Source organism: Centrocercus urophasianus, unplaced genomic scaffold (genome assembly GCF_019232065.1).
Source record: "Centrocercus urophasianus isolate 14NV4802_14NV808 unplaced genomic scaffold, USGS_Curo_1.0 seq_29, whole genome shotgun sequence".
Lineage (NCBI taxonomy): Eukaryota > Metazoa > Chordata > Aves > Galliformes > Phasianidae > Centrocercus > Centrocercus urophasianus.
In genome coordinates, this window is record NW_024884855.1 from 6070058 (window position 1) to 6087618 (window position 17561).

General features: G+C 42.1%; 3 protein-coding genes across 7 annotated transcripts in view; all 3 read right to left on the reverse strand.

Annotated features, from left to right (window-relative positions):
• The window catches only part of UNKL (unk like zinc finger), a 31948-nt gene extending 25103 nt beyond the window's left edge, over positions 1-6845 (reverse strand). For 3 of the 5 annotated variants that reach the window (XR_006170392.1, XM_042827776.1, XM_042827775.1), the window contains exons 1-3: positions 6761-6845; positions 5003-5212; positions 1125-1301 (exon numbers count right to left, since the gene is read on the reverse strand). Coding sequence is in view for 3 of the 5 variants with exons in the window: in XM_042827776.1 (XP_042683710.1) it covers positions 1125-1301; positions 5003-5212; positions 6761-6840 (467 nt within the window). In the remaining 2 variants the exon portion in view is untranslated. Of the gene's footprint in view, positions 1-1124; positions 1302-5002; positions 5213-6760 lie in introns of those variants that run through there. The other 2 variants (XM_042827778.1, XM_042827777.1) reach the window with 2 other exon arrangements.
• Positions 6846-7668: 823 nt separating this feature from the next.
• On the reverse strand, positions 7669-8472 carry CUNH16orf91 (chromosome unknown C16orf91 homolog). Its single transcript, XM_042828020.1, has 2 exons — positions 8432-8472; positions 7669-8352 (listed from the first exon to the last, which is right to left on the reverse strand). The coding sequence occupies exons 1-2, from the start codon at positions 8455-8457 to the stop codon at positions 7998-8000; spliced, it is 381 nt and encodes a 126-aa protein (XP_042683954.1). The 5' UTR covers positions 8458-8472; the 3' UTR covers positions 7669-7997.
• Positions 8473-8628: 156 nt separating this feature from the next.
• Positions 8629-17520, reverse strand: GNPTG (N-acetylglucosamine-1-phosphate transferase subunit gamma). The gene is made up of 11 exons (XM_042828224.1): positions 17463-17520; positions 17336-17390; positions 16409-16476; positions 14285-14339; positions 14098-14181; positions 13165-13258; positions 11458-11572; positions 10885-10967; positions 10504-10632; positions 10293-10374; positions 8629-9347 (listed from the first exon to the last, which is right to left on the reverse strand). Exons 1-11 carry the CDS (start codon positions 17509-17511, stop codon positions 9238-9240), a joined length of 924 nt encoding a protein of 307 aa, XP_042684158.1. The 5' UTR covers positions 17512-17520; the 3' UTR covers positions 8629-9237.
• Between the last annotated feature and the right edge of the window lie 41 nt (positions 17521-17561).

Sequence of the window (17561 nt, forward strand, 5' to 3'; positions counted from 1 at the left end):
TCTTCATGAGAATCAAAAGCCTCTACTGCTTCATCTAGGCACAGACAGTCCAGGAGCTTATCTGCTCTTCCAAAATACTCCTACTCCAAGAATCTCTGAAGAGGAACTTGATAGTTGACAATGGAAATAGTTATTATATAACTCACATATCATTTCAAGAACTTCCCTGCTCTGTTGTATCTCCCAAGAAAAAGAAACATGACTAACTCAATGACAAGACAGGAACCTTTTAAGCTATCAAAATAAATCTTTTACAGAGTCAAGGGATGTGCAGAAAGGAAAACAGATATTGTTCCCAAAGAATGCTTTTTCTTAAAGGTGGAGGTGAGAAGAACAAGGCTCTTAGGTGAAATAAAGTTAATACCTACATCAATGATTCTACTCTGACTTCTTCATTCTGCTTACAATGAAAACCCCCTAGTACTGGTGGACATACTAGAGCAAAACTATCACTAAACATTGTTTGGACTTCCTTTATGAATGCTAGATATTTGAAATCAGGAGATGCAATGGCACACGACCATTTTTCACAAACAACAAAGCTTAATTTAGGTTCAAGCTGTTAAAATACAGACTCCCATTATGAGCATCTTCAGCTCTGTATGCAGCCAGAAGATGCTTACTGCCCAGTTTAGGCCACAACCAAAACTCATTTGTGCCACTACCATGACTCACCAAGTACCTTCTTTTGACAGTAATTTGCTCAAGTGTTAGAAAGGTACAAAATAATACTGATATTATATACATGAAAAGAAAAAAACAAGAATGGCAGAAAGCAAAATGCCAAAAATAAGCTCAGAACCCGAAAAATGGCGTAACAGTTATAAATTTATAAATGTAAAAATCACATACAAATTTACAATGCATACATGACAAAGGATAGAACAACTGGTCTTTCATTAGTGCTAAGAATTACATATATGGCTCTTCAAACAGCAAGTTCCAAAATGTGTTTGTATTTCCTAGCATGCTCACACCTGCTATCTTGATGCACAGTCAAATGCATTCTTATGTTCTGTAGCTACAGATGAAATCACGTTTTTCACGCAAAGCACGCTACGTTGCCCGCTGTGCAGCTGTAACAGACATGGTTAACAGGCTGCAGAATTGGAAATACAGACTACCTGATGTCATATACTGGAGGTCTAAGGTCATGCGGCCCATGAGCAAAGGCACAGTGAATCCCATTCTTCACGCAGTGACCCCGGGCATCTGTTTCATGAATGCATGTTCCAGTCTTGTAATATCTGAGATGGTATTTCCTTTCTGTATCTCCTGTTGTTCGATGTAGGTAAGGGCAACTATATCACAGAAAGAGGAAAGTTTAAGCTTTGCTTTATGTTTAAACATTCAACTCTGAATTCTGCTCTCTCTCTTTAACTCGTAACAATCAATTTTGCAGGATTCACAAACAAATCTGACATGTCAGCTTAACAATGAAAGGCGTTCATCTACTTCATAGTCTCCACTGAAATTACAATAGTCTATACTAGGCTAGCTTACAAAGATATTCTTAACAAATACAGCAAACACCCTGTAAGAAAGCAACACCTGAACTGAGAAATTTCATTGTCCATCTTGGTACAAGCTTAAGGCATTTCCTCACTATAAGAAAATTGTTTACTGTTTTTTTCTTTTTGTTTTTTTTAAATGCTACAGTTACCTACAATAAAAGGGTACTTGAGATATCATGTTTTGTTCTGCCTATCCTTATAGACACAGAACCTCTTGAACAGCCTGAAAGCAAACTTAAATTGACTTCTCTACAAAAAGCAAGAGAAAAATTTTTGTATCAGCAATAAATCTTTGTAGGTATACTAACCATTTTCAAGACACAACTCTGTGAGGCCTGGTCTGAACTCTAAGTCACTAACATCATGTATGGATTATAATTCTATCAGTTGTAAACAAATGGGGAAAAAAATGCATATGCAGGTGTGTCTGTTCTCCCCAGGTTTACTTCAGTGTAATTCATTTCGGTCACTGCTGGGTTTGAAAAAATATTTCTCTCCAAAAATTACTTTCTCCCATCCTAAAGTAAAAAGAAACTACATGAAAAAACTTGGCGTGTGGTACAGAACAACAAATGGAAAACCCCACAGAAATATGTTCTTGTAGACAGAGGGAGAATGATGAAGTACTAAGCAGAGTTTAGCATTCATAAGGACTGACGTTGGCCTAAGCTTTGCTATGTTCTAAGAAGACTATTTAGAAAACAGATTAAGCAATTTACTTGCAAAATTTACAAGTCTATTTATATACTAACATCGAAACATTAATTTTTGTCTATCCTGCTAAGATACCTGTAGCTTGAACTGATTTCCAAGAATTGATGCTTCTTATGATTTCTAAGATGCAAGTTTGTTTCTTTTAGAAATCTTAAAACACTCAATCAAGATAAATGGTGTATGGGAACTTCTAAGTTACAGCCTGAACTACTGATTGAGCACCTGGAAGAAGAGACCCAGTCAGCCCTGGGAGCACAGGTGGAAGCAATTCAACCTGTGCAATTGGAAGACCTGAAGACCTCAATTAAAGGCTGACTGCCCCCACAGAAGAATCTCTCATTGGAGATCCCTCCTTTGTGGGGTTTTTCCGTGAGCCTACGTCTTTAGAGACTGGAGAACATTCCTCTCTTGGTGACATCTTCTCCATGCATTGGTCCTGCTGCTGTTACAAATGGGTTGCAGCCAGTGAGTTTACTTACACCTCTTTAAATCCCACCAGTATTAATTAGTGAGAAGACTAAGTATACCAAATTCAGTGCTACACTTCATTATTTCAGTGTAAGACAAAACACAACCAACATTCAAGATCTGGAAGTAGTTCATTCACACTTCCTGGTTCTGTGTGAAAAGACAGATGGGATGCAATTTTTGTTGGAGCATTTTGGTGACTCAGCTGAACTTCATAAGAAATGCCTCGTGCTCTATGATCAGCACTGTGCAACCTTCCCGTTCTGCTACAATTACTACTGATACAGAAAAATGAGAAACCCCTTTGGGCTGGCAGAAGTATCAGACAGACTCTAGTCTTGTACTGAACTTGAAACAAATGAAATTGCAATCTGAAATCATGTTACTACTGCTAGCTGTCCCACCACTAGCAGAATTTGTGCAGGAGTTAAGTGGGAAAACATACTAGCAGATTGTTCATTACAAATCACAACATACGCACACCACACAGGTGAGAATATTGTCTCAGTCTTATGCTTAATGCTCACTCCTCCATATTCATCTGTTTAGTTTTGCTGGTTCCTGTTGAAAACAAGAAGTAAATGTCTCCCAGCCCGAAGCGTACGGGTTCACAACTCACTGCTCATCTCTGTGTCAGTGGCCCCTCAGTGGATGGCAAGCACTTTTGCTTAGATATCTGGGCTTTTTCCCTAGAGAAATTACCAATCAGAAGTCTCATAAAACGTTAAAGCCTCCAATTACATTCAAATGACTGCTTAAAGACAATTAAGGAATTCAGATATTTTGTCAGACAAAACACAGCTCCTTGCATGCACAGTGAGAGGGAGAAATACTCAAGTCACAATTTTTCCCATGTAAAGGCAAAACAGATTCCAAAACAAGCTGATAAAGAAATATGAGCTCTCTCAAGAGTCTTATGTTTTCTTTGGCCTAAGATTTAATATTTATGCCATCTACAACTACAGCAAAAGATTGCATGAGCTTTCATCTCACTTCTCAGCTCTTTGAAGCATCCCCTTATTTGCTTCTCCCAGTGCAATCTTTCTCAGCTAACATTCTTTTAAAAGACTGCTTTCTTTTTCTTCCTTTAGTACCACTATCTATCATTCAATAATGAAAAGTTAATTTTTGTCCCCAGTCAACAAAATGACATGAGAGTCCATTATCCTCTTGTTGATATTCAAACAAGAACTGCTCATGTTCATGCTCACACCTGAACAGGTATGTAACTGTTCTCTTTTAAATCATCCTCAAAGACATTTTTTGCTTTTTGTTTTGCTTGGGCACAGTTCTAAATACTGTCATGCTGCCTATTACTTCTTTGTTGTTTACTTTCACTTGCCACCTGTTGTTTAGTTTGTAATTCCTGGGGAAAAATTCCACCTTTTTTTCTTCTGTGACTACAGCCTGGAACACAAAAGATATCTGATCCATGATGAGAGCTGCTAATTACTGCAATAACCAAAATAACTGTCTTCACGTTTTAAAACACGTGAGCAGCATAACTATCTATTTCCTGTCTGTTTCTCTGTTTTGACTTTTTTTTTCCTGTCAGAAGTCCTTCCTTGCTTCCATCACTGCAGATGAAGCTAGTTCCTCTATGTTATACGACCACAATATACCCAGCTCCTCTGGGTGTATACATGCCTGCCTGCCATGCCTGCCTATTTGCTCACTCTTATCTCCGCAAAGCTTCACCCCCTCCCCATGACTCCTGCGGCCTTTATCCAGAAGAGAACATGTGTCCATGGAAAAGCAAACCCTAATGGTCAACTCAGACTAGGCTGCCCAGAGCCACATCCAGCCTGGCCTTGAATGCCTCCAGGGATGGGGCATCCACAACCTCCTTGGGCAACCTGTTCCAGTGCATCAACACCCTCTGTGTGAAAAACTTCCTTTTTCCCCTCTCTGCAGAGTCATCACAAAACAGTCCTTCTCCTTTACAGTCCGTCAGTCCCTACACAATGCAGTTTGCACATACAATTTCAAAATTGTCAGGAGAAAAAACACAACACAATAACCAAAAAATGTTCAGGGACAACAGGAACAATACTAGGAGAAAATAAACTTCTTACATTCTGCTTTCAAAAAGGTTACAAAACAATAAGATAGCTCTAACTCCATGACAGCCTAAAGAACACGTGCTTACATAAAAGCATACATACCAAAAACTCACAAATCACTCACAAAAAGTTCTCTCAGTCAAACTGCAGGATCCTATCAATCATTTTTGTAAGAAAAAATTAACATCTTTCTGTAAAGCCATTAATACTATGAAGTCCTAGGGACTGAAAGAAATCACTTACTCGTCTCCATCTGGGCAGATTCCTGTAGTCTCATCATATTTTGTACAATAAACATCGGGACTGTAGTTAAAAGTTCCATCACGCCTTCGTATAGGTCTACGACGACGCTGATTTAGGAAATGCCAATGAAAACAGGTAAATGGTCTGTGCTGGGTACACTTGTGCTGCAAAAATAGAGGGCACTGCTCTGTCCTAAATTCCTTTAGATACCTAAAAAAATTAAACTGTGTTACAAGTTTATCTTATCGGAGGCACATCTTTACAGTACTAACAGGGCACTGGACAATTCAGTGCATTTAGCCCATAAATATTTTACAAATGTACCTGCACACTGTTTTAGCTCCTATGCGTAATTAACCATTTAACAGCTGAATTAATACTTCTGAATGAGTGACTTCATTTCTGATGACAGATGTGTTACAAATAAAATACTGGCACATTATTCTACATCATGTAATTGAGATAAAAATCAAATAAATAAATTAAAAAAACCGCAGCATTCAGAATTTTGCCCTAAGTAACCACTACACAGATCATAAATCCATCAAGTACCTGAATAAGCATTCATATGGCTTGCTGTCACACAACAATAAAGGTTGTTTTAGCTAAAAAGCACTCCTAGCTTAACTGGGCACTTAATCACAATAATCCCCAGAATGTGGGCACTCTATACAGAAAGCTAGAGGACTGAAAGTAGTTTAAGAAGGTTAGCAGGAGCCATGAGAGGGGCTGCAGCAAGCTTATTTTAGGGAGTGTTAGGTTTGCATTGGGACAATCTAAATGTCTCTCTGAAGATTATTTAGGAGTAGAATCATAGAATTGTCTGAGTTGAAAGTGGCCCTTATACGTCATCTAGTCCAACTCTCCTGCAATGAATACGGACGTCCACAGCTGGATCAAGTTGACAGAATCATAGAATCAAAGCAAGTAGGACAGCCCTTCATGGTCACCTCGAGCACAAAAGCTATTTAGGGAGTCTGAGCCTTTCCATTGCATATCACAATCACACCAGACTGGGCATTACTGTATTATTTGTCAAAGGATGCAAGACAGCACTCCTTCCTGTATCAGTTTATATATCCATTGGCCAGCTGAACAAAAGCATTACATCTCTAAGGTTACAGAGTACTTGCATTGGAAGGAGTGCTTGGGGACTCCACAGAACCTCGGATTTCCCAGAGGTCTCAAGAAGGGTACAGCACGTCTACCAGGTACAGGGGTCTGAAGGCATCGGGCAGGGAAAGGGCTGGAGAGAATAAAGGGATCTCTAAGCTCTCAGCCGCTCAGACAGCACGGAGGATGTAACGGCACAGAGCTACAAGGTGCGTCTTTCAGTTCTGCGTTCTTTAAACTGATCTGGACTGAGGGAGAAGAACGGGAACAGAACTTTTAGATGTCCAAAGCCGGGCTGCATAGCAGGATCCAGCCTGCAAGTGCTGGGAACGGGACACGACGGCACTCGGATCCACGTTAGGCGGCTTCTGCGAGCAGCGCAGGTTCTATACGAGCGGGACGCCAACGCCGCCACACCAGCGTCCCGCGCCTCCACCCGGCCGACACGCAGCCGGGCCTCCTCACCGCGGCGGCCGGAGCCGGGAAAGAAGCGGAGCGAGGCCGCCGCTCAGCCCCGCCGGCGGAGCAGGAGGCCGCGCGTATCAGGCCTGGCGCTCGGCCGGGCCCTCCGCCTCTGAGCCCGGAGCCCTCCCCGCGCAGCGCCTGGCTCCGCGAAGCAGGCCGCCTCTAGAACGCGGTACCTACGTATAATGCGTCGGCTGCTCGGTCTGCGGGGTCCCGCCAGACCCTCCGCCCCGCGACACCGCTTTCGAAACGGACGGCATCGTCCCCAGCGGCCGGCAGGGCGCGTGCGCGGCCCGCCCCGCTCCTCCCCTCAGCGGGCGGCCCCGCCTCGTCCCGCCCTGCGAGCGGTGCGCGCGCACCTGCACGGGCTGCGGCGCGAAGCTCACGGCGGCGGCCGCGCGGCTCCTTCAGTCGGCAGCCCGGCGTTTTTCACTTCCCAAACAGCTGAAAAGCTTCGCGGAGAACCTTGAAGTCACCTACCGCATCGCACGCGCAAAACCAGGACGCTTTATTGCCTTTGAGAAAGCAGTGCTTGCTAGCCCTGTGCTCCGTTACTCGGCTTTACCCCCTGCTGCCCTGTTGTGGGGATGTGTTTGATTTTTAATGAAGAGCTTCAATCGCACAGAAGTTTTGTATCTTTACAGAGGAAAGCCTAAAATAAATAAATAAATAAATAAAAATACACCTAACTTGAAAGAGAATTAAGTCACACCAATGTGTTCTTCCTCTCCCAGGCAAGTCTCCAGAGTATCTGCGAATGTAGATTAAAATTAGATACTAAGCTGGCTGTGAAATTAGGAGCTCCCTCCCCTCTCTGACGCAGATCAATCACTTACAGTTTCTGCAAAATTCCCACCTAAGCACTGACCACTTTAGTTAGGCATGTCAAACACGTTATGCTGCAGAAAACCAGCACTAACTGTGCATTAAGGAAATCCTGCATTGTTTGGTAGAATTACAAAGTAATCTGAACATTAATCCATCATACATTAATACAGGTGTCCTCAATATGATGTGAATGCACTCCATGTACTCCGCACTAGCAGAGCGCAAGCTGAAGGTCACCTTCAGCAACCAAATTACAGACATACAGCTTTGATATTTTAATATGCTGTGCAACCAAGAAAAAAAAAAAAAACATCCATGGAAAAAACCGAGTTGAACACAACATATCTACAAATACACGCTAGTTTGCAATACATCCTGTCCATCCCTGCCATGCAATGCAGAAAAAGACTATTCATTCTGCTATTGCTGTAAGTTGCTAAGTGAAGACAAACAAAAAGCAGCAAGATAAATAAATCCTGTTTGCAAGATAAGGCTGGTGGTAGGACAGAAAAACATTTTCCAAATCAAGTGCGGGAGCAGCCTTTAAGCAGCTGAACTTTTGGCAGTTCCTTCACCACCGGTGCGCTCATCATCTCTCCTTCTGTATCTGTGAAGGAGCATCACTTTGTTGTGCCGAGTCTAAAGGGTCCACGATCTGACCAGATAACAGGGCTTCCAGTTGCTCGTCAATCTCCGTTTTTTCCCTAAACGCACACCACAGCAACAGCCCACTGCACAGCAGGATGAGGGGCAGCACCTTCACCCACGGCCTCTGGTAATCACTCCCCATAGACTGGCTGACGCTCCACACCCGCGGGCTGGCCTTGCTGGAAGAGAAGGGGATGGGTCCCTCGCTCTCTGGATCCGCTTTAGCTGCGCCCTCGGTGCCGCGCCGTCCCGCCAGCCACCTACGGGGGCCGGGCAGGAGCAAGACGCACCGCGCCCTGCAAAGACACGCGAGTCAGAGGCGCTGGACTGTCGGCTCCCGGATCCCGGATCCCAGCGCCCAGCCCTCCGCCTCACCGCCAGCCGCCCCGCGCCCAGCTCATTCCTCCGCTCTGCTCCCCGCGCCGCCCGGAAGCGGAAGTGCGACCTCAGCGCTGCAAGCGGCGACCATGCACGAGCCGGCCGCAGGGGGGCACTCGAGCGCTGCTGAGATGCGGCGGCCGGAAACGGGAGGCGCGCAGGGTGCAGCCAGCTTCCGCAAGAGCTTCCACACGTTGAGGGAGTACAGTCCGCTTTATTCCGTTACAGAGAACTGCCGCGTATTCACACAACTACTCTTCTTAACAATCGAGTGTTCTCTGCGCAGCTCTCCAGCTCCTAAGCAGCAGTCACCTTATCCACAGATCACACCAGCCTCTGAGCAGAGCTGGATGCGTGCTGTGCGTTATTTATTCATTCCTTTCACTGAAGTCTGATAAGAAACCTCTCGGTTTAGCATACAGGTGAAGTAACACGTTCTGAATACTGCCCAATACCTTTTGTACAACACCTCAGAGCAGTGCCCGGGGCTGTTTTGTATTTACAGTTCCTCTTAGCACGCTTGATTAAAGAAAATAACAAAGCTGAGAACGGAGATACAATCTGTAAACCTTGGCTCCACAGCAGTCTCAAATTGCTCTCATCAGTGTTTTCAGAAACTCGCCGGCTGGTGTCAGTAGATGGCACTGACATTCCACTGTTCCCTTTGCTTTAGGGCAGAAATTGAGGAAGTCGAGAATACCCACAAGAGTTAAATCATCATAGTGTCACGATACACAGTCAGCTGCTTGACATTCTATATCAAACTGCTGTTTACCACGCAAGTTCTTTCGCACAGCGTCACTCTAAATCCCTGCATCACCATGCAGACGTTCAGCATTCGTTGACCCGTTAAGCACAGTTGTCTCTGCAGTCGCCCTTTTGTGATTTACATGTTCAACACTGGTGTTTTCAGCTGTGACATTCAGTTGAAGACAGAAGTTATTACCACATTTAAACACAAATATTCCTGTCACAGAATTCATTGAATAATTTTGAAATAAGTCAGCTTGAGTAAGCCACGAGTTCTTTTGATAAGAGTTCTAATCTGCAATAATTAAATGAGCTACCACACAGGCTGGCAGAAATACTGCATGAGTTAAACAGGTAAAACATGTGAATAACACATTTTACAAAGATTTTCCTAGAAGAAGTCTACAAGTTAAAAGAAACTTCCTCAAAACAGGAAGAAGTTAGCTATGTCGCTCAAAAGCTTGTTGGTTTCTTGAGGTGCCAATTCTTAGCATGCAAGCTATACGTATATTCAGGGGAATATATGTATATATTCAGACAAACAGCTCGTGTAATAATGAGCATGATGGATTAGAAGGAATGGAGGAAAAAAAAAAGTCTGAAATTAATCCAGATAAACTTTGCTACTTCATAGCCAGTATCCAACAGCCATTCTTTCTCAGAACTGTATGAGACACTTATCTAACAGAAATCAGAGGAGAAGAGGTGACTAAGGAAGAATGAAAGCAATTCAAACAGATACAGAAAACGTTTCAAGTGCTCCTGAAGAAGCCCTTGTGGCTGATTATTCATAAGGCAAGGTTATATAAAATATGCTTATGAGCTATGGGTGCTTTAACACAGATTTTCTTTGTCACGTGAAGTACTGGAGACAAACTTTAATTATGATAACAGCAGTATTTTTTTTTTTCTTAAACAAAGCTCAAATGTCACATAATCAAGAGACTTCCTGGGAGCAAAAGAAGTCTCCTGTGTGCAGGAATCGAGACCTGCATGCATGATTACTTAATCCATGTAGCCAAAAACAATACATATAATGTATATATATCTAATAGTATACTCATTCTAAATAGAAAATAGTGGGAAAAAATGACAAAAAAAAACTCACCAGAACTTCCTTTGTATGCAATATTGTGCTGACTTAATAAATCCTTAAGGACTTTTATTTCTTCGGAAAGTTTCTTGTATTCCTAAGAAAGGAAAACACAGGAAGGTGCTCTCACTGTCCAAAGATATATAACAACATGGAGATTATATTATGAATCATACAGTAAAAAGGTGGCAATTTAATTCCACATTATAAATATTATACTCTCTACCTTATTGCACATATCCACTGTTTCAAACTGCAGACTTGTTTTCGTATTCTGTTTCTCAGCTTCCTTTTCTTCTGTTGCTTTCAGAAGTCCTGCTTCCTCAAAAATCTCTTTCAGTATTTTTTTGTATCCCTACAAAAGATTCTAAGGTTATTGTAAATAAATCTACCTAATACTCATCTCCCTGTACCTTGCCCTAGTTCCCCAAGCTTCACTGTAAAAAAAAAATTAAAAAATTAAAAATGACAATTAACTGTTGATATATAAACAATCACAGAGCACAAGAAGTGCTATTTTATTTGGCAAAATAAATGCATCTGTTCCAAGAGAAAAAACTACAGAAGCCAATCAGACAACAAGTAGAGTTCATAAACATTAACAAACCTGCTCAGTTATTAGTTGATCATACAGAGACTGCTCTGCTTCATCCCATTTCCTTTGTAGTGCTTCAGTCAGAGTTGGATAAACTGAAAAATGAAAGGCAAACTGTGTCTTCTATTAGTTAAAGGTTTTTCTGGTAGCACACATGCAGCTTTCAAGAGTTGGCTTTAAACTTCAATTCCAATTCACTGACTTAATGTTTCTGGAGAATGCCACCAACCAAATTTATCTCATTTCCGACTAGCAGGTCCCACATTTCTTTGTCAGAAGTATTTTTTTTAATGTATATAAATGAACAAATATTGTAGGGCTGATTCCTATGGCTAGTCCAAGAAAACAGCAAATATCAGTCAATGGTTCTCTATTAGCAATGACTATTTAGTTGAGAAAGATGTATCTGCTATAATGACTGGTATTTAAATACACTTAGCATTATGTATTACATGTAATTCTCTTTGAAATCAACTTACAAACTTAAAAGACCTAAAAACATATGCTCTGAAATTGGTGTAATAAGCCTTCTTATTACACCAGTAATCTAGGTTCTTCATGCAGAAATGGCTTCCTAAATCTTACCCAAAAGAGAGTGGGGATGGCACACAAGAGGAGTCTCGAATGTGAGGGAGTAAACACAAGTACTTGGCTCAGATACATAAGCCAATTTATTGCTCTTTCCACAAACAAGATGGACCTAAACATCAGAAAAAACAAAGGTGAATGAAACACCTCCACATAAGCAGGTGACAATCAATTTCCTGTCTTCTAAGGCTAACAGAGGAATTTCTATGCAGACTTGTCTCAAAGCTTCCACTGCCTTCACCAATTGAAAGGAAATCATAGCTAACACATCTTAGAAATTGAGTTACTTTCTCAAACACATGAAAATGCCTTCCTGTAATGGGAAACGATCCCCATCTACCATTTTCCTCTGGTCTCCCAAGCAGTACAGATCTGGAAGGAATGAGAGTAAACTGGAGGGTAAATAGGACACCCTGTAGAACCTCCTCCAACAAAAGCAGAATTCATTTAGAAAATCTTAGTTCTGACTATGGTGCTAGATGTCAGGCTCCTCTTTTTACTGTTACAGAGAACAAAAGTCACTATAAAAGTGTTCTTTTAGATCTTTAGACTTTTGGCATCAGTCTGTTCAAAACTAAATGCCAGTGAAAGATCTGAATAACAATATTTGAAGTCACACAAGAACAGTAACTCCTTCTGTAGTCCTAATGGGAAATAAACATGTTTACAAGGCACCTCAATCACAGCAAAGAACATTTTAACCTTGGCTAAGACATTCTGCCTCTTATCTCTACCCACTCTCTCCAATCACAGATACCTCTCTCAAATATTGTGTTGTCAATCATCACTGTAATATCTAAGCACCTTCCACAAGAAATCGAGCCTGTTTCAAACTCTACAGTTTGATAGTAGAGTCAAGACAGTCATCCTTCATGACAGTCATCTACGTCACCAGGAAACATGAGGCTTAAATGAAATGTGAGGATTAATTAACTGTATCCTTGTAATTGCACAGCACACTGAAATGGAAAGCGGAAAAGAAAAACTTCGATGAATGAAACGACCAAGGACTTGCACAAATCGCGTGCTGCACACCGAACAAGTCTCAAAGATCCTTCTAGCTGAACAGTTTTTTGGCACAAAGTCTGTTTGAAAGTGAAAAGGAACATTTTAAATGCTTGACAAAACAGGAATGTTTACTTTTTTCTTCAAATTGCACTCAGACCACAGTCTGTTTCTCGTTAGTTGGTTTCTCTGGCAGAAGCCATTCTATTGCCATTTATTTTATTACTTCCTTAATTCTTCCTGCATGCTTTCTGAACCTGGTTTGTGTAGCTTCTTGGCATACTGTTGTTAACTGCCTAATTCTGTTCCTTCCTTTTTGCTGGATGTTCTTAAGCACAACAGACAGCAGTTTGAATCAAACAAGATTTTTTTTATTTATTTTTCCTGACACAAACTATAAAGCACTGCATGTCTCCAGCAGTGGTGATGATACCAGAGCTTTACACTCAATCATGGAAAAAAAAAAAGAGAGTTAAAAGTCTCCAACAAGAGTACCTAAGAAAACTCAGTATCTAATATCAGAATAAAATTCTGACTAATTCCATCCACTCACCAACCTGCTACAGAAATCCATCTTTGTTTTATATTATACCTTAAATCATGAACTCTTCAAGGTTGGAATGTTTCAGCTTGTAGTGACAAAACTGTCTGCAGTCAACATGCCTAGATTAGCATAATGTAGGAATTTTGTTATTATACCTTTGTCTGTCTGCTCTTGGTTTCACACGAGTCTCCTTCCCGCATCCACATTCCAACAAACGTGTTGTTGTCAATTTCCCATTCGTGCCAGATTCTAGAAAAACAAAACCTCACTTTATGTTTCTGATAAGGAAAACATGGAAATTCAGGAAGAAATGTAGGAATAGCCTTACACTGTGTTAAAATTAATTGCATATGCCTCATTTGCCTTGCTTCATTATTTCCATTTCTTATAGCCAAGACCTTACAAACCCTGGAATTTGTTACCCAAGCTGCTACGCAGGCCATACCAACACTATTTTGAGAGCAGTTTTGAATCACCTTTCAGTTTGCAAAGTATTTGTGCTTACAACCCTTGTTTAAGGTCAACAGAATAGTTTGCAGATCAATCCTGCAACAAACACATCATGTTATCTTAGCACTGAGTGCAACTCTGTTTGCCTGTAGGACTTCTAGTGCTGGTGAAACAGCTACAATTGGTCTCTACACCTGCTAGTCATAAGCTCAGTGATTTGATGTACACTTTTCATCTCATACTGGTTTACTGACTGCTGTGCACAGAGGTACATTTTGGCACTCAGAGAAGTTGCTGATGCCCCATCTGAGGAACTGACACAACAAAGAGAAAACTGTTAGCATGAAACTTCTGTTAATATAAGCATGAATTACACACTGCTGGATTTCTCACACGAATGTATCAGCCTTTCAACTCAGCACAGGTTATTAATAAACCTAAAAACAGGACATTGTTTTTATCTAAAAAATTAAAAAAAAATATCTAAGCATTTCAAGATGATTTACTTCTATGCACAGCACCTGGAGTTCTACAGTGTTCTGATAGAAGAAACAATTTTAAAACTGCCTTCTTTTTGAAAATCTATAAAACAGTCTATTAACAACACAGATAAAACATAAGAGGTCTAAAAGCCTCACCCTAAAATCCCACTGTAGGCATTCCATCGAAAAGTCTGCTCATGCTGAGTGACATTATGGAAAGGACAGAACTCGTACTTATATCTTTGGGAGAAAAGGGAAAAAGAATAAATATTTCAGGTGGGAATTAAGAACTGGTTTGTTCCTAATAGAAATATATGATCAAATATCCAAAGTTGTTACTCACGTGGATTCCACAAAACTGAAACACTTGCCAGCAAGCCTAAAGAGATGCACAGGGCCTAAAAACACCACAAAACATCATCAAGGAAGAATAATGCTTTGGGTTAAATTCCAGCAAGTTATTGTGGTGACAAAAACTGTACAGAATAGGACAAATTCTTATGCTGTGCATAAAGAAATCTGTGTTTTCCATCTGAATTACCCTAAGTACCCTCTATTGTTTTACTTCACAAGCTTTAACATATTTTACCTTCAGCACTCAGTGAAAGATTTTAGCCTCTCCCTACAGCAGAAACAAGAAACCTGTATACAAACAAATATCTGGACAGCAGATCCATGAAAGGTAACGCAGACATTACCTAAATAACAAAAACTGAAGGCAGTAAAACTACTGACAGCTGTCTCCATTCTCAGTCATCTGAACTCCTCACCCACAGAGCCCTTTTGCTCAGAACAGTGACCAATATTGAGGTCCCACTGAGGTTCTCAAACTGGTCATTCCCCATCACGGTTGGCTCTCACCATCTGATCTGAGCAATGTTCAGCACATAAACCTGTCAAACAGCTCAGCAGTAACAACGCTCCTGTAGAACTGCTGCCAAAGTGATTCAGGACAGGTAAGTTGTCATTCAAAAAAAAGGCCCAAAGTTCTGAAATACGTGTTTACAGGAGTTATTTCAAAGTCCCTTGTTTAAGCTAATTTTGCAAGGAACAATAAAATATTTCTGTGGGAAGCGCAAGAAAATGGACTACAAAAGCAGATAAAGTAAAAGCATCTTGCATTCCAACCCTACAACTACCAGGACAGGACTCTATCTAATTCTTACCTAGGATCTACAAAAGTGTTCCTAGAAGCGAAGATCAGAACACCAGAATCTTGCCCCAGAATGCCCTAAGCACTGGGATATAGGCAGGTTCTCCTTCCCATTTTCATTTTCATGACCTTATGATCCTGCATCTGCTCTACAGTCAGCACTGCTATCACAGTCTCGGCCAGAAGGTTGGCATCTCTACAAAATGTGATCTGTGTCTCAACAAGGAGGATCCTCTCCCTACTTAACAACAAAATTGGATTTTCATGTATCTGAGGAATACCTTGCACTCACGTGTCTGTTTCCTGAATGCATGTTCCAGAAGTGTAATTACAGTTACTATTACACTGACTGTCCTGTGAATTAAAAAGTGCCAGTTTTCCATGGCAATGAAATAACTGTGCAAGGGAAGGCTCCGCACCACAGACTGCAGTTTCCAAAATTACTCCCAATTTTAGACTACATTTAAGTTCCCATATCCAGAAAAAGAAGTATTTTATTGCATTGCTAACTTTCTTCCTGATCCCTTTGGCATCTTTCAGTTCAGCATTCTCCCTATTATTAATTCCATTTCTAATTCCTTCCCTTCACACGCTGTATATACAGAATATATGCATTTGATTTGGTTTCATTGAACACCCCACAAGTAAGTAAAACCCCATTTGGTGTCACCATACCAAAATCCCTTTGGTGAACTTGAACTTTTAAGGAGGCTTAGATTTCTGCTTATGGTTAGGAGGCAAATGTTAAAAACATAATCAATTTCCTGTTATTTCCTATTACTTAGTCTTTGTGCTCAGTGTATGTTGACTCACTTTCTCCCACAGAATCTAGAAAATACTAAATTCCTGTTTGTTTTGCTAGTGTTGGATTTGTACTGCAGCTTTGAGCCTCTGTGACTTGTTCCAAGACTTGCCTTAGAAATTCTTTAAACCAACAAGTATTAAAAACTCAAATCAGATGCCAGGATGGCTTTTATGTGACAATCTCGAGGATACCGAGCAATGGTTTCAAGCAAAAAAAGATCTTTATTAATAAAGATCAGAAGTTCTGTGACTGGCTCAAACAATACAGAATAAAACATAAGGAGAGCACCATGACTGAAGCAGTCTAAACAACAGTGGGTCCTGGAACACCCAGAATTTAAGCTATTCTTCAGAATTTACAAAAAATATTTGGCCCTGTCTATTTCCCATGAAGGCCACAAAATGACAAATAAAATTAGTATTTGCCTGCACGTATCTGAAGTAGATTGTACTACAAACAATTGTCAGAAAATGATGAAAGCTGTACAAAAAGGTAATGCTTACACATACCTGATATTGGTGAAGGGGGCATCTTTGGCTGCAGTCGATTAGTTTGAGGCAAGAAGGGGTTATTCAACCTTTAGAAAGAACAAAAGTTAAAGACCGAGTTATGCTTCTAGTTGTTACCACCCCCTCCGCTATCAGAGAATGGCTTAAATTGGAGAAGAACTTAAGATCATCTGGTTCCAACTCCCTGCTGTGGGCTGGCTGCCCCACACCAGATCAGGCTGCCCACAACCCCATCAAGCCTGGCCTTGAGCACTGCCAGGGATGGGGCATCTACAGTTCTCTGGGCAACCAGTGCCAGGGCCTCACCACTCTCTGAATAAGAATTTGTTCCTTACATCTAACCTAAGTCCCTCCTCTTTTAGTTTAAAGCCATTCCTCCGTGTCCTATCACAATCAGACCATGTAAAAAGCTGGTCCCCCTGACCCCCTCCTGCTTGCAAGCTCCGTTCAAGTGCTGGAAGGCCCCCATTAGGTCTCCCCGCAGCCCTGTCTTCTCCAAGCTAAACAAGCCCAACTCTTTCACCCTGTCATCAGAGGTGCTCCAGCCCACTGATCACCTCTGGACCAACTCCAAAACTCCACATCTTTCCTGTGCTGGAGGCCCCAGGTCTGGACGTGGTACTGCAGGTAGGGCCTCACAAAGGCAGAGCAGAGAAGGACAACCCCACTCCTCTGCCTGCTGCCACTCCTGTTGATGCAAGCCCTACTTTCCTTCCATCAGGATCCTTAATTCCTTCCTCGCGGGCTTGCCTGAGCAGCCCCAGACTTACAGCCACGGGCAGCGGGCCCACAGCAGCACCGCCCCAGCTGGGGCAGTCAGTCTCGCCCCACTCCAGAGGAACGACCGGGCTGCGGCGCAGGGAGCGGCACAACTCGAGGCCGCCCGGTGCGGACGGGCCGCGGACACGACGAGCACCAGCCACCTACCCGAACGTGTTCGGTTCCTCCACGATCTTCATCTTGCCCGCCGATGCGAGGAGACCTGCCGAGCAGAGAACAGTTAGCGGACGGGTGGAGAAGGGGAGGGACAAACCAGCAGCGCTCACACGCTCACCCAACGCAGCGCCCACAGACGCCACCAGCAGCAGCCGGGCGGCCGCCATTACCACTTCCGCCGGAAGCGGAAGTGCGCGCCGGGGCCATCGGGGCCGCT